General features: G+C 54.3%; 1 protein-coding gene across 2 annotated transcripts in view; it reads left to right on the plus strand.

The window, feature by feature from the left end:
• LTBP4 (latent transforming growth factor beta binding protein 4) overlaps positions 1 to 15,695 on the plus strand; it is a gene marked incomplete at its 5' end in the record, with an annotated part of 56,783 nt that overhangs the window by 19,858 nt on the left and 21,230 nt on the right. For both annotated transcript variants that reach the window (XM_079985278.1, XM_079985279.1), the window contains 11 exons: positions 1,290 to 1,520; positions 4,150 to 4,382; positions 6,935 to 7,040; positions 7,213 to 7,287; positions 7,506 to 7,628; positions 9,210 to 9,374; positions 9,695 to 9,871; positions 10,248 to 10,334; positions 13,211 to 13,342; positions 14,678 to 14,803; positions 14,896 to 15,021. In XM_079985278.1, coding sequence (XP_079841404.1) covers positions 1,290 to 1,520; positions 4,150 to 4,382; positions 6,935 to 7,040; positions 7,213 to 7,287; positions 7,506 to 7,628; positions 9,210 to 9,374; positions 9,695 to 9,871; positions 10,248 to 10,334; positions 13,211 to 13,342; positions 14,678 to 14,803; positions 14,896 to 15,021 — 1,581 coding nt within the window. The remainder of the gene's footprint in view (positions 1 to 1,289; positions 1,521 to 4,149; positions 4,383 to 6,934; positions 7,041 to 7,212; positions 7,288 to 7,505; positions 7,629 to 9,209; positions 9,375 to 9,694; positions 9,872 to 10,247; positions 10,335 to 13,210; positions 13,343 to 14,677; positions 14,804 to 14,895; positions 15,022 to 15,695) is intronic.

Here is a 15,695-nt window from a genome sequence, read left to right on the forward strand (position 1 = left end):
CAACAACAAAAAACAATGGGGGGGTGACAATAAATTTTTTGCACCGGGTACCACCTGCCCTTCCTACGTCTCTGCAGGGCAATATGGGGCATCTCACGTACAGACTTTTATTTGGGGGGGGGTTGGTCAATGTCGAGGTGCCTACCGCTGGGATATGGAACCTTCCTGGAAGCCCCCCTCCAGGTATTTTGCCACCTCCCTGTTGGGGAGGGTGAGGGGGCTAGGAAAAGGAGACAGTTATTTGCAGAAAGCCTCGGAAAATTTTCTTACCCCGAAAGCATTTTGTGGTTGGGTGGGAACCACTGCAAAGGCACCTTTGTTAAACTCCCAACATGATTTCCTTGGCACCCTCCGCCCCCCAGAGGGGGGAGACCCTGGGTGGGGGACGGAGCAGCTCCTCTTTTGCATCTGCAACCTCTGGACCCGGGGGGGCGGGTGCAATGTCGTCAGCTGCCCTCTCTCCTCCTTCCCCCTCCCCACAGTCGTGTGTCCCCAGAGGCTTTTCTTCCCCCAGGGGAGAGTCTGCACCCTGGACGGAGAGTCGGCCTTTGTGCACGTGGGGGGGGGGTCCAAAGAGCCAGGGGGGCCTCTGTCCTGGGAAGCAGCTGCACCTAAAGGGGAGACGGGATTATTATTATTATTATTATTATTATTATTTTATTAATTCAACTTATACACCGCCCTATACCCGGAGGTCTCAGGGCAGTTCACAAACAAGACCACAATGTATAAAATCAAACCAAAAACAATAACCCCCCCCCCCAAAAAAGAACCACCTTCTAAAAGGGTGTTGGATGTCAATAAGTTCAGCCAAAGGCCTGCTTAAAAGGAATGTTTTTGCCTGGTGCCTAAAGGTGTACAATGAAGGGGCCAGGGTAACTTCCCTGGGGAGAGCATTCCACAGACGGGGAGCCAGTGCAGAGAAGGCCCCGTTCTCGTGTTGACCTCCTCCGGACCTCTCAAGGAGGAGGGATGAGAGAGATGGGGAAGGTGGAGGGATTTATTTTATTGCTGCATTTATTTTATTGCATTTATAGCCCTGTTTTCCCCATCCTCCTTTGACCCCCACAACAACCCTGCGAGGGAGGCCAGGCTGGGAGGCAGCGGCTGGGCCCCCAAGGACACCCCAGGACTGAGGGCAGAATTTCAAACCAGGTCCTGGTCCTGTGCTAACCACTAGGCCACACTCTCTTCCAACTAGGCGAAAAAGGAAAACACCCCACTGGATTCTGATTCCTGTCCGCAGGTGTGGCTGCTGACCTGATCTCTCTCTCTCTCTCTGTCCCCAGTCCTCTGCCCCCTCATCTGCCAAAATGGGGGGGTCTGCCTCAAGAAGGACAAGTGCCTCTGCCCCCCCAGCTGGACGGGGAAGTTCTGCCACATCCCAGCCCACCCTCGGCCCCACGGACAGCAGGCGCCCTCCCGCCGCGAGACCAGCGCCCAGGCCGAGGGGGGGGCCCAGCCCATGGCCAAGTCCACCTACACCCTCCCCATCGCCAACCACCACGAGGAGCGGGACGGTAAGACGGGGGCCGGGAGAGGGGCGGCGTGGCGGGCTAGATGGCCTTGGGGGGTCCCTTCCAGCTCTCCCCTCCTGGGATTCTAAGAGGAGTAAGGGAAGGGGGGAGACAGGATGGAGCCGAGGGGGCAGGAGGTTCCAGGATGCAGTTAAGTCATTTTGGGCACCCTGCCCGCCTCCGATTCTTAATCCCACCCCCCAAAAAGCATCGATATAGTAAGAATGAATAATAATTTTTATTATTTCTACCCCCTCCAATCTGGCTGGGCTTCTCCAGCCGTTATTCAGAAGAGCACGTTGCACGATTCGTCGAGGAGAGAACACCGTGAAATCCTAAGCAGTAACAATTCGTTGCCTGTTTCGGCAAGATCTAATTAAAAGCAGGGAGTTTTAGGTGTCTGAGAGGAACCCCCCCCCCACCGCTGTCCCCTTGCCTCTTGGCACCCTCCCCCAGGTCATAAGTATCTTATTTTTCCTTCTTTTAATAATTTCAATGTGGTGACAATAAATTTTCTGCACCGGGTACCACCTGACCATGCTACGCCACTGCATCCCTTCATGGTTGCACCACCCCCTTTGGGAATCTCGGAGTTAAATGGTGTGGTTGTTGGGGAGGGGGAACACGCGCAGCTGGGAAGCCGGTGCGAGTGCGAGGCCGGATCCTGCGCTGCGTGGCTTCCCGTGCTGTGAGGACCCTTGGGTGCCCACAGGGCCATGCTGCGTCAAGCACAGCCAAGACCATTCTGGTTTGAGTTGGCAGGAGAGACACCCCCACCCCAGACGAGCCCATCTAGTCCAGCCTCCTCTTCTCACAGGGGCCAAATACCCCCAAAGAGCCTAGCATTCGAGGTAGACTGCCCCTGGACCTGGAGGCTCCATCAGAGCCCCAGAAGGTGCCTGGCTGCTGGATCAGGCCCTCCAGTCCAGCCTCCCGTTCTCAAAGTGGCCATCCAGGTGCCCCCAAGGGAAACCGGCAATCAGGATTCAAACACGAGACCGACTTGTGGTTCCCACGACTGGGGGCAAGAGGCTCCCTCGCTTGGCGCTGGCAGGAGATCCCTTTCGGGTGGGGCCGGGGGGCTCCTTTTTGGGGCTGGCTCCTGGAAAAGGGATCTCTGCCAGCCAGGAAGGGACGGAGCAGACATCCAGCAACAGAGGAGATAAATGTTTGCTGGAGGGACGCCTGGAATTCTTCTTTTTGGGGGAAGGCAGAGGGACACGCTGCCTGCCTGGAAATATTTGAGGAGATATCGGCAGGAATGGGACGCGTTGTCTCTCCTCCTCCCCGCCCAGCCAAAGCCGCCCAGACGCAGCTGGAGCCTCAGAGGCGCAGATGAAGCAGGAGGAGGAATTTGGCAGGGGAGCCTCCATGGGCAGGAGCAGTCTACCTTAGAGGCGCTGGAGGGAGGGGAGGGGGAGAAGCAGCAGGTGGGGCTCGGCCCTGCTTCCCTGGCTATAACATAATCAATGTTATTTATATCCCGCCCTCCCCGGCCCAAGCTGGCTTCAGAGCGGCTGACATCAATAATATGCATAATGCAATAAACAATATGCAAATAAAATAACATTCTGCATTCATTAAAATAATATAAGTAAAGGTAAAGGGACCCCTGACCTTTAGGTCCAGTCATGGCCAACTCTGGGGTTGCGGCGCTCATCTCACTTTATTTGCCGAGGGAGCCAGCGCACAGCTTCTGGGTCATGTGGCCAGCATGACTAAGCCGCTTCTGGCGAACCAGAGCAGCACACGGAAACGCCATTTACCTTCCCGCCGGAGTGGTACCTATTTATCTACTTGCACTTTTGGGTGTGCTTTTGAACTGCTAGGTAGGCAGGAGCAGGGACCGAGCAATGGAGGCTCACCCCGTCATGGGGATTCGAACCGCCGACCTTCTGATCGGCAAGTCGAAGAGGCTCAATACTATTAAATATCAGCACTTCAAGATGAAACAGAAATCCACTCTTAGCAGTTACAATAAGTACCGTATTTTTCGCTCTATAGGACACACTTTTTCCCCTCCAAAAATGAAGGGGCAATGTGTGTGCGTCCTATGGAGCGAATGCAGGCTTTCGCTGAAGCCTGGAGAGGGAGAGGGGTTGGAGCGCTCCGAAGGCTTGCGGATAGCAGCCTGAAGCCCGGGGAGCGCAGCGCCAACCGCCGCAAGCTCTGGGAACAGCGGCAAGGTTGCGCACAATCTCACCGCCTCTCCTGGAGCTGTTCTGGGGGCTGGGGTCGGGGGAAGCTCGGGCTTCCCCCGTCCCCAGCCCCACAAGCTCCGGGAGCTCTTTGGGGCTGGGGGGGGATAAAAAAAATTCCTTTATTTCCCCCCCTAAAAACTAGGTGTGCCCTATAGTCCGGTGCGCCCTATAGAGTGAAAAATACAGTAATTTCTAAACTCCCGTCACTAAAACAACAGCAAGCCACAGGGCACAACACTTGGTGGGGGGTGGGCTGGATGACCCCCAGGGCTCCCTTCCAGCTCCACAATTCTACGATTCCCCAAATCCCTTGGTTTGGGTCTTGCCTGCCTTCCCGGTCTTTGGGGATCCCTCTCTGGCCCCTCTTCTCGGGGCTCAAAGCCCCTTCAGCCTCCCTCTCTGCCCCCCCTGACCCGTCTCTCCCCCCCCAGGTGTGGCCTCCCTGGCCAGCGTCCACGTGGAGCACCCTCCCGAGGCCTCCGTCACCATCCACCAGGTGGAGCGCGTGAGCGAGGAGCCAGCGGGGGACGCCAATGCCCTCCCCCTCTCCCGCCCGGCCCTCTACAGCGTCCTGGCGCAGAGCAGCCCCCGAGACACCCCCAGCGGGGGCTATGGAGAGGGGGCTGGGTTCGGATACTGCTTCCGGCAGCTTCGCGGAGGAGAGGTACTACTGGGGGGGGCATGGGGGGAGAGGGGAGGGGGGGCAGCTGTGGCTCATGCAGAGGACCAACACCCCCCCCGTCAGCTCACTTCCAACTCAGCGCTCTAGGGCAAAAAAAGGGGGTCTGTTTAGAAAACCCTCCGTAAATGGGGGGAATCTAGGGGTCTCCCACTGTTCCTTAAAAAAGCCAGCAGCTCTCCGTTGTTAAAAAGATAAGAGGAGACTTCAGAATCAGGCCAGTGGCCCCCCAGTCCAGCTTTCTGTTCTCGCAGTGGCCAAATACCCCCAAGAACTTAGAAATCCAGGTCATGTCAAATTGAATTTCAGAATGATATACAAAACAAGTATCAACCAAGGAGTTTCATTTTGATAACAACTTTTCTTGATCATTTCTGTTGTACAGTTTTCTAAACCAATAAAGCATAAAAAAGAACTTAGGGATCCAGATAGACTGCCTCTGGACCTGGAGGTTCCATAAGAACGGAAGAAGCAGGGGCATCAACTATAGGGGGTCTGAGCACCCCAAAAATGTTTGGTTGTGGCTGCTCAGCACCCAATCCGCAGGGACCCCACATGACCTCCGGCGCCTCGTGAAGCCCTGGAAGTCACGTCTGAGGCCAACCAAGACCTCGGAGATGCGGTCGGAGGCCTTGCGAGAACTGTGACAACTCGGAACCGGACTTCTGGTGCCACCGGAATTCAGGTTCTGAGGGCGCTGGGTGCGTGAGTTCGTGGCATCGTGTCGCACGCACTGGGCACCCATAACCCAGGGCCCAAGTTGGCAGAAGGAGAGCCTAGCCATTGGCCCATCTGGTCCACCTTCCTCTTCTGACAGTGGCCAGCCAGATGCCCCCATAGGGAGCCCCCATAGGGACCTGAGTGCGAGGGCTTTCTCCCGTTATCTGGCATTCAGAGGTAGACTGTCCCTGGGCATGGAGGTTCTGTGGTCAACATCGGCCTCTGTAGGAAGAGCCTGGCAGCGGGGAAGAACACAGCTGTCCTGGCCGTGGGTCGCACCCCCCACCTCTGTGGGTTTGTCTAGAACAGGTGTAAGCAACCTAAGGTCCGTGGGCTGGATGCGGCCCCAACGCCTTCTCAATCCAGCCCCCGGACGGTCCGGGAGTCGGCATGTTTTTACATAAGTAGAATGTGTCCTTTTATTTAAAATGCACCTCTGGGTTATTTGTGGGGCATAGGAATTTGTTCATTTTTTCCCTTCAAAATCTAGTCCGGCCCCCCACATGGTCTGAGGGACGGTGGTCGGCCCCCGGCTGAAAAAGGTTGCTGACCCCCGGTCTAGAATCCGCTTTCAAAGCCATCCAAGTTAGTGGCCATGGCTGTCTCCTGTGGGAGGGAGTTCTGTAGTCCAGCTCTGAGCTGCCAGAAGGGAAGCACAGCTGTGAATTCATGTGAAGTGGAGACCGGGGGGGGGAGAGGGGGCAGAGAGTGGCTGAGCCCCCCGCTGCCTCTTTGGCAAGGGGGTCCGGCTGACTCATCGGCTTTGGCTGGAGGCAGCAGGTGCCGTTCCAAAGCCAGGAGAAACAGGAGTTTATGGGGCCCTTTTGATGGGGGTCTCTCTCCCCCCCTCCCCGCTGGGAGCAAAGCAAGGGGGGCCTGGAGGCCTCGGCCCCAGCAGGGCGAAGTTGGGGGGCCCGGCAAGCCCTGGTAGGGGTTTCTCTTTAGTGAAATGGCTGGATTTCAGCACTTTGGGTTGACCGGAGGCCAAGAGCGGCTCGCAGATGATTGTGTCGGGAGGGAGGGGGCCGCCATCTGTGCCAAAAGAGGCGATTGTGAAATGGCAGCAGCTGGACTGGCTGGAGGGGGGGGGGGTCTGAGGGGCACAGAAAGAAGAACGAAAGAAGAAAGAAAGACGAGACCGAGAGGCAGAAAGAGAGAGGGAGATCGTAGTCGTCTTCTCTATGCCGATTCCAGAAACACAGTTTAACTCTGTGGTGCCGTTAATAAGGATTTTCTTTGGTTCTGTCCTGGAGAGGAAGATGGGACCCCTCTTGTCTTCTGTCAAGGAAGGGGTGCACTTGGTGACCCCCCCCCCCCTTTAGGGCTTGAACAAGCAAGGGAAAAGGATGGGGACTATCTTATTGCATTTTCACAGCCTGCCTTTTTCCTCACCAAGGAGCTCAAATTCATGGTCCTCCCTCCCCATGTATTCCCCACAAAAACCCTGTGAGAGAGGTTAGGCTGAGAGGGAAAATGACCCCAAGCTCACCCAAGCCGTGGGGAGATTCGAACCCAGGTCTCTCCTAGTCTGACATTCTCACCACGACGCCACACGGGCTCCTATGCGCGAAGGTTTTGCACGCTTGTGAGCAGAGGGACTGTGTACACCCTGGGGGTCGCTGTGGCTTTGTGGGGGAGGGAGCCCCTCTGCTCTGGGGGGGGGGCTGCCTATGGAGGGATTATCATGGACCAAAGCATGCCTTATCCTAAAGCTGGGCTTTTAGGGCTTCTCTGGAACAGCCAAGGTCTGGGCGATGCTGGGGGGGGCTGTTCCTGGGTTAGGACCCCCCCAATTGACTCTCTCCCTCCTCTTTCAGTGCAGTGCCCCCCTGCCCGGCTTGCGCACTCGAGAGATCTGCTGCCGGGGGGCCGGCCTGGCCTGGGGGGTCCACGAGTGCCTGCCTTGCGCCAACGGCGATGTGGGTAAGGTTGCCGACTGGGCCCCCACCCTCCCCGAAGAAGGGGTAGTGGCTGGGGGGGGGACTTTAATGTGGCTTTTGGTGCAACCCTGGAAGTGTCAATGGTGGGGGGGTCTTGTGGGGGGGGGCATGGATATAGCAAAGGGCTCCTCCAACCGCCTTCTCTCTCTTCAAAGGGGACGCCAGCCCCGTGGGGAGGAACGAAGTGGCCTGCCCCAAAGGCTTCCGCCGGCAGAACGGATCCTGCATTGGTGAGTGGGGCTGGGCTGGTTGAGGACCCCTTGGTTTGTGGGGGGGGCTTTTCCACCCCTGGATCCTTCTAGGGGCCAAGGCAGAGCCCCCACAAAGTCTACCCCCTGGCATCTTCCCAGGAGGGGCCTTTGCTGCCCACCCATCCTGCCACGACGGGCCTGGATCTCTCTCCCCGGCCTTTTCTGACACCCTCTTTCTCTCCCCCCCCCATGGCCAGATGTGGACGAATGCGCAGAGGGCAGCTTCTGCCACAACGGCGACTGCACCAACACCCGCGGCAGCTTTGCCTGCGTCTGCCATGAGGGGTACATTCTCGACTCGTCTCGAAGCAGCTGCATTTGTAAGTCGGGCACCCCTGGCACCGGCGTGGGGCGCTTGGGGGTGGAGGTGGGGGGGTGGCAGGCCTCCAAGCCCGCCTTCTGTTCCTGGTTGCATGAGCAGAGCCTGCTGGATCCGGCCAATGGCCCACCAAGTCCGGCCAAGTTTAAAATGCTTTACTTACAAAATGTTCCAAAGGTCAGATTCATGCATTTATCCAGGCAGCAGCAAGGAAAACACAGACGGAATACTCTTGGGTAGGAAATACAGAAAGGTAGCTTCAGACACATGCTGTTGGAGCTTGCTTGGACAGAACTTCCTTGGTCAGTTGCATGGCTCAGAGAGAGAGAGAACAGGAAGAGAAGGCTTCACTTCCTCCCTCATCGGATAAGAGGGGGCGTGGCCTAGCTGAATCTAGGAATCTAACTCTGTGGTTTTAACCCCTTCATGCACTAACTAGCTCTTATGTTTGCCTGCAAATTCCCACAGCATCTCCCAACGTCCAGCTTCATTGAATGTCCAGCAGTTCTAGGGTTTTGAGAGAGAGAGCGGGGAAAGCTCTGCACCTTCTCCAGGCCAGACATAATTTTACAGTTCTACGCTCTCACCTCTCATTCGCTTTTCCTCTAAACTAAGAAGCCCCAAACGCTGCAGCCTTTTGTTGCAGAGGAGTCCAGGCGCCCCCTTCTCATTCTGGCTGCCCTTTTCTGAAAACCTCCTCTGACGCTGCCATCTCCATCTCCTTTTTGAGAGGAGGAGATCAGAACTGGGCACAGTGCCACACCCACACCACAGATGTGCAGATACACACACACACCGTATTTTTCGCTCCATAAGACACACTTTTTTCCTCCTAAAAAGTAAGGGGAGGTGTCTGTGCGTCTTATGGAGCGAATGCGTGGTCCCTGGAGCCAAATTGCCCAGGGGAGAAAAGCAGATCATGCTCTTTTTTTTTTGAAAGAGGGAAGTAGGTGTTGAAACAAAGCTGCTGATCGATAATGGATCGGGAAGGAGATCAGGGACTCTAGAGATAAAGGAGGCTGCCTGGGATGGGGAGGTAAAAGCCCATGGATCCTTAGGATTTTTGCATTGGGTCACGCCAAATTCACCTTCAGATCACATAGCATGTCCATGGCTACAGCCTGCACCAAAAAAACCTGCATCCACTGTTTTGTGGGGATGGCGCAAAAACGTGGTTGCAAAGCACGGATCCACATGGATCCTCAGGATTTTTGCATTGAGCTTCCCCAAACTCACTGTCAATTCACATGTCTGTGGCCACAGCATGAACCACAAATACATCCACTGTTTTGTTCAGAATATATTTTTTTCTTGTTTTCCTCCTCTAAAAACTAGGTGCGTCTTACGGAGCAAAAAATATGGTAAAATGCATCTCTGGGTTATTTGTGGGGCATAGGAATTTGTTCATATTCCCCCCCAAAAAAATATAGTCCGGCCCCCCACAAGGTCTGAGGGACAGTGGACCGGCCCCCTGCTGAAAAAGTTTGCAGACCCCTGTTGTATATCATATCCCAGCAGGCTTTAACTATACTGCACGTCCCCCACATATGTGCAGATTTTGACGCCCCTTCTCCCCCTGCAGCCCACCACGTGATCTCGGAGGCCAAGGGCCCCTGCTTCCGCGTCCTGAGGGAGGGCGGCTGCTCCCTGCCCATCCTGCGCAACATCACCAAGCAGATCTGCTGCTGCAGCCGCGTGGGCAAGGCCTGGGGCCACGCCTGCGAGCGATGCCCGCCCTTTGGCTCAGGTGAGGGCGCCCAGGGAGGGGGGCGATGGGGAGAAGCAAAGGCTGGAAGGGGAGCCAGCTTTGCCTGGGCTGGAACAGAATGCTGTGTGATGGCGGGTTGGGCTAGAGGACCGCTGAGGCTCCCATTCCAATTCCATCATTCTATAAGCTTTCTCTCAGCTCATGAGAGCAGAGGACCTTTTGCCCAGGGCAACCAGCCCCAGCCCGGGATTAAGTGGGGCCAGGCTGTCAGGCTCCAGAGTGGAGTGGGGGGGGGTGCTGAGGGTTCCCCCCGCAAAACTAAACCCCTCTCTTCACACTGATCTCCTTCTCTTTGGCAGATGGGTTCAAGGAGATCTGCCCGGCGGGGCCCGGCTACCACTACTCGGCCTCTGACCTGCGTTACGACACCCGCTTCCTCGGCCAGGACCTGCCCCGGGTGCCCGTCGGCCGCCAGCAAGGGGGTCGGGATCCGGCCGCCAGACCCGCCCTGGCAACAACCACAGCGCCAGCCGTCCGTATGTTCCCTGGGGGGAGACCAGAGCCCCCCTTCCTGCTCTGCCCCTCTCCCTCTCGGGGCAGAGTGAGGTGGCTTCTCTGATCTGGATGTTTGGGGGAAAGGGGAGCCTTGGCAGGCCAGTTTGTGGAACTGGGGGGGGCAGAGGGGGGGCAGTCCTACCGCTGCTGCCTGGCACAGCATCAGCCCCCGGCTGCGACTCCCGCAAGGACCCTTGGCGTCCCTTCCAATTGTACAGTTCTTTCTTTCTAAGGCTGGCAGAGTCTGTGCCAGTGTGGATGAGGTGGGCTGGTGCCGTCTCTCATCTTGCAGGGCTGGGCATTAGGGGGGTCCTTGCCCCCTCCCCTCCTCACGCCAGCTCTCTCCCCGCCTTGCAGTGCGCTGGAGCCCCCCGCCCACCTCCTTGCCGGAGCGCCAGCCTCCCCGGCGTGTGCCAACCCAGTCTCCTGACCCACCTGTGCCAGGTAGGAAAGCGGGCAAGTCAGGGGGGAGGGGGGCATTGCGCCTCAATGTGGGAGCCAGAACTCCGTCGTTTAACAGACTCTGGGATAGCTCAGTCGGTCGAGTGTGAGGCTCCTACTAACAATTTCAAATGTTTACAGTGGTTTTTAAGGACGTGATTTAGCTCTCAATGCAATTTCCCATTGACTGCTGTGCAGCGCCCCCTGGTGACACATTTTTACAGCACATTTAAACATTATTACTCACCAGTATAAAAAGGTAAAGGTACCCCTGCCCGTACGGGCCAGTCTTGCCAGAGTCTGGGGTTGTGCGCCCATCTCACTCAAGAGGCCAGGGGCCAGCGCTGTCCGAAGACACTTCCGGGTCACGTGGCCAGTGTGACATCGCTGCTCTGGCGAGCCAGAGCTGCACACGGAAACGCCGTTTACCTTCCCGCTAGAAAGCGGTCCCTATTTATCTACTTGCACCCGAGGGTGCTTTCAAACTGCTAGGTTGGCAGTATAGATTAGTCCTTATTCCGGTCTCACGGTTATTTTACCTTTCCAAGATTGTTTTTGTATATTATCTGTAAGCTGGGCTAATGAAGAAATGCAGTATGATATTAGATCACCCCTCCCTGAACTTCAGAGCATGGGAAGTCGCCCAAAAGATATGTAATATGGCATTGAATATTTGGCTTTTTTGATTGTATTATAATTTGGAATGTTTTAATGCGATTTTTATCGGATGGTTAAAATGGAAAAAATATTTAATATTATTATTTAATATTTATTATTTAATAAATTATATATGTGTGTATATATAGGTGTGTGTATATAATTAAAGAAATGCAAGAAAGCAAAGTGGCTGTCCAACGAGGCCTTACAAATAGCGGGGGAGAGAAGGCAAGCAAAATGCGAGGGAGATAGTGAAAGATACAGGAAATTGAATGCAGATTTCCAAAGAATAGCAAGGAGAGACAAGAAGGCCTTCTTAAACGAGCAATGCAAAGAAATAGAGGAAAACAATAGAATGGGAAAAAACAGAGATCTGTTCAAGAAAATTGGAAATATGAAAGGAACATTTCGTACAAAGATTACCATAATAAAGGACAAAAGTGGAAAGGACCTAACAGAAGCAGAAGACATCAAGAAGAGGTGGCAAGAATACACAGAGGAACTATACCAGAAAGATATGGATGTCTCGTACACCCCAGGTAGCGTGGTTGCTGACCTTGAGCCAGACATCCTGGAGAGTGAAGTCAAATGGGCCTTAGAAAGCACTGCAAATAACAAGGCCAGTGGAAGTGATGGTATTCCAGCTGAACTATTTAAAATTTTAAAAGATGATGCTGTTAAGGTGCTACACTCAATATGCCAGCAAGTTTGGAAAACTCAGCAGTGGCCAGAAGATTGGAGAAGATCAGTCTACATCCCAATCCCAAAGAAGGGCAGTGCCAAAGAATGCTCCAACTATTGCACAATTGCACTAATTTCACACGCTAGCAAGGTTATGCTTAAAATTCTACAAGGCAGGCTTAAGCAGTATGTGGACCGAGAACTCCCAGAAGTGCAAGCTGGATTTCGAAGGGGCAGAGGAACCAGAGACCAAATTGCAAACATGCGCTGGATTATGGAGAAAGCTAGAGAGTTCCAGAAAGACATCTACTTCTGCTTCACTGACTATGCAAAAGCCTTTGACTGTGTCGACCACAGCAAACTATGGCAAGTTCTTAAAGAAATGGGAGTGCCTGATCACCTCATCTGTCTGCTGAGAAATCTCTATGTGGGACAAGAAGCTACAGTTAGAACTGGATATGGAACAACTGATTGGTTCAAAATTGGGAAAGGAGTATGACAAGGCTGTATATTGTCTCCCTCCTTATTTAACTTATATGCAGAATTCATCATGCGAAAGGCTGGGCTGGATGAATCCCTAGCCAGAATTAAGATCGCCGGAAGAAATATCAGCAACCTCAGATATGCAGATGACACAACCTTGATGGCAGAAAGTGAGGAGGAATTAAAGAACCTTTTATTGAGGGTGAAAGAGGAGAGTGCAAAATATGGTCTGAAGCTCAACATCAAAAAAACGAAGATCATGGCCACTGGTCCCATCACCTCCTGGCAAATAGAAGGGGAAGAAATGGAGGCATGAGAGATTTTACTTTCTTGGGCTCCATGATCACTGCAGATGGTGACAGCAGCCACGAAATTAAAAGACGCCTGCTTCTTGGGAGAAAAGCAATGACAAACCTAGACAGCATCTTAAAAAGTAGAGACATCACCTTGCCAACAAAGGTCCATATAGTAAAAGCTATGGTTTTCCCAGTAGTGATGTATGGAAGTGAAAGCTGGACCATAAAGAAGGCTGATCGCCGAAGAATTGATGCTTTTGAATTCTGGTGCTGGAGGAGACTCTTGAGAGCCCCATGGACTGCAAGAAGATCAAACCTCTCCATTCTGAAGGAAATCAGCCCTGAGTGCTCACTGGAAGGACAGATCCTGAAGCTGAGGCTCCAAGACTTTGGCCACCTCATGAGAAGAGAAGACTCCCTGGAAAAGACCCTGATGTTGGGAAAGATGAAGGGCACAAGGAGAAGGGGACGACGGAGGATGAGATGGTGGGACAGTGTTCTCGAAGCTACCAGCATGAGTTTGATCAAACTGCGGGAGGCAGTGGAAGACAGGAGGGCCTGGCGTGCTCTGGTCCAGGGGGTCACGAAGAGTCGGACACGACTAAACGACTAAACAACAACATATAATTTATTAAATATTATTTAATAAGAAAATTTAATAATTGAGTGGCTGGGGCAACCCAGTCAGATGGGCAGGGGACAATTATTATTATTATTATTATTATTATTATTATTATTATTATTATTATTTCTCCCCACCAGACGCTGGGCAGGGCGTGTGCGAACGGCGCCCCCAAGTGTGTGGTCCCGGGCGCTGCATCCCCCGCCAGGGTGGCTACACCTGTGTGTGCGACCGCGGCTTCTGGCTGAGTCCCCAGGGCACCCACTGCATTGGTGAGGGGCGCAGGGGTGGGGGTGGCAAGAGAAGCAGGAGGCTTTGAGGGGCGCAGGGAGAAGGCAACCCTTTGGGGACACAGAGGTGCTTGCCCAGAGTTCGGCTTCCGAAGCTGAGCATAGGGAGATTCGGTTGCATAAAAGGAAGGACTTCTTCACGCAGTGTATTGTTCATCTGTGGAACTCCCATCCACAGGACCACCAACCTGGATGGCTTTGAAATTCATGGAGGAGGAGAGGGCTTCCGCTGGCTCCTCCACAGTCGCAGGCAGAAATGCTTCTGAATCCCAGTTGCCGGAAGTCAGAGCAGGGGAGAGGGGCTCTGGAGTCCAAATCCTGCAGGTTTCCCAGAACAGGAGGCTGGCAGGCCATGGGCCTGATCCTGCAGGATCCTCTTGTGTTCTTAGGAAGCTTTGAGGGTGTGCATGGCATCAGAAGGCGGCCTCAGACGAGCCAGAGGTGCCCGCCTCCCCAGCCAGGTGCCCCAAGGAACTGGGTGCCAGAGGGGCCCACAAGCCCCACCTGAGCCCCACAGCAGCCATCGCGACTCCCACTCAGAGGCGTTTTCTGCCTCCCCCAGCAGAGGTGGATCTCACCACTGCGGCATTTGGGGAAATCTGTGGCCCGTAAGCTCAGCTTAGGAATGCAGGCCGTACGTGCTCAGAGGTAGCCTCTCCTGGAGTGTTTTGCAGAGCTCAGCTTTTGCAGGTGGCTTTGGCCAAGGGGGGCAGCCAGGGCCGGATTGAGGTTTGATGAGGCCCTCAGCTCCTGAAGGGAATGGGGCCCTTTCTATGTCCAGCTGTCCTTTGTCCACAACAAATGGTCGCTGTTTTTTGTGTTGAATATATGCTAGATGGTCATTGATGGACCTCATGGGTATCTCAAGCCATTTGCACATCACAAAATGTGTATTTTATCAAAGTAATTGTTGAACTGAAATACAATTAAGAAGAAGTACATTAATGGTGAAATACAATTAAGAAGAACTATAGTAATAGTGAAATAATTATTAAGTTCTGACTTAAAATGATTGGGGGCCAAAGACATAAAACCTAGGAGCCGACACAACACAAAACACTCTTGCTGGATGTAGGTTTTATTTGATTTGTTTTTTTTATCTTATATTTTGGAAATGTACATCCAGGTTTTTTCCCTTTAAATTTTTTGGGGGGCCCCCAAGAGAGTGGGGCCCTAAGCTAGAGCTTGTTTAGCTTATATGTAAATCTGGCATTGGGGGCAGCGGAAATGTGGGGTGGGGTTTGGGCTGGGTGTCTCAGTGGCACAACTTCTTTCCTTCCCCCTCACCCCCCTCTCTTCTCTCCCTCCCCTCTCCAGACGTGGACGAGTGCCGGAGAAGCCCCCGCCCCTGTGCCAACGGGCGCTGCGAGAACTCGGTGGGCAGCTTCAGCTGCAGGTGCCGGGCTGGCTACCAGGTGGACCCCTCCGGCTCCGAGTGCCAGGGTGGGTGTGGGGCAAAGAGGGAGGGGGCTGGGATGGACTGCTCCCCTCCTCAGCCTCAAAGCAACACTCTCTTCCTCCTCCTCCTCCCCCAGACATTGACGAATGTGCCAAGACCCCCCCGCCGTGTGCCAACGGGCGCTGCCAAAACACCCCCGGCTCCTTCCGCTGCTCCTGCCCCCCCGGCTACGTTCCCAGCCCCACTGGCTTCGAATGCAGAGGTAACTGGGAGGAAGGGAGAGTCTGGAGGGGAGACGGAGGCTCCTCCGAGCAAGGGAGGGGGGGGACAGGTGGAGGGGGCAGCTTTTGGGGGTCCCGATACTCTCCCCGATGCTTTTCAACATCTTTATGTGCCCCCTCACCCAGCTTGTCCGGAGTTTTGGGCTGGGCTGCCATCAGTATGCCAATGACACCCAACTCTATCTGTTGATGAATGGCCATCCTGACTCGGCCCCAGACACACTGACCAGATGTTTGGAAGCTGTGGCTGGATGGTTATTTGGGAGCCGGTTGAAGTTAAATCCTTCGAAGACAGAGGTCCTCTGGCTGGGACGGGGCGATATGGGATTGAGGGGGCAACTCCCATCTCTTGCGGGGGTGCAATTAGTGCCAGCACCGTCCGTTAAGAGTTTGGGTGTAATCTTCGATACCTCCCTCTCCATGGAGGCGCAGATTGCAGCTATAACAAAGGCGGCATTTTTTCATCTCCGCCAAGCTAAGCAGTTGGCTCCTTACCTCTCTCGCCCTGACCTAGCCACTGTGATCCACGCGACGGTCACCTCCAGACTGGATTATTGTAACTCGCTCTACGTGGGGCTGCCCTTGAGACTGACCCAGAAACTCCAGCGGGTGCAGAATGCCGCGGTGAGACTCCTTACGGGGTCTTCGCTGCGAG

Source organism: Podarcis cretensis, assembly GCF_951804945.1.
Source record: "Podarcis cretensis genome assembly, chromosome: 8".
Classification (NCBI taxonomy): domain Eukaryota; kingdom Metazoa; phylum Chordata; class Lepidosauria; order Squamata; family Lacertidae; genus Podarcis; species Podarcis cretensis.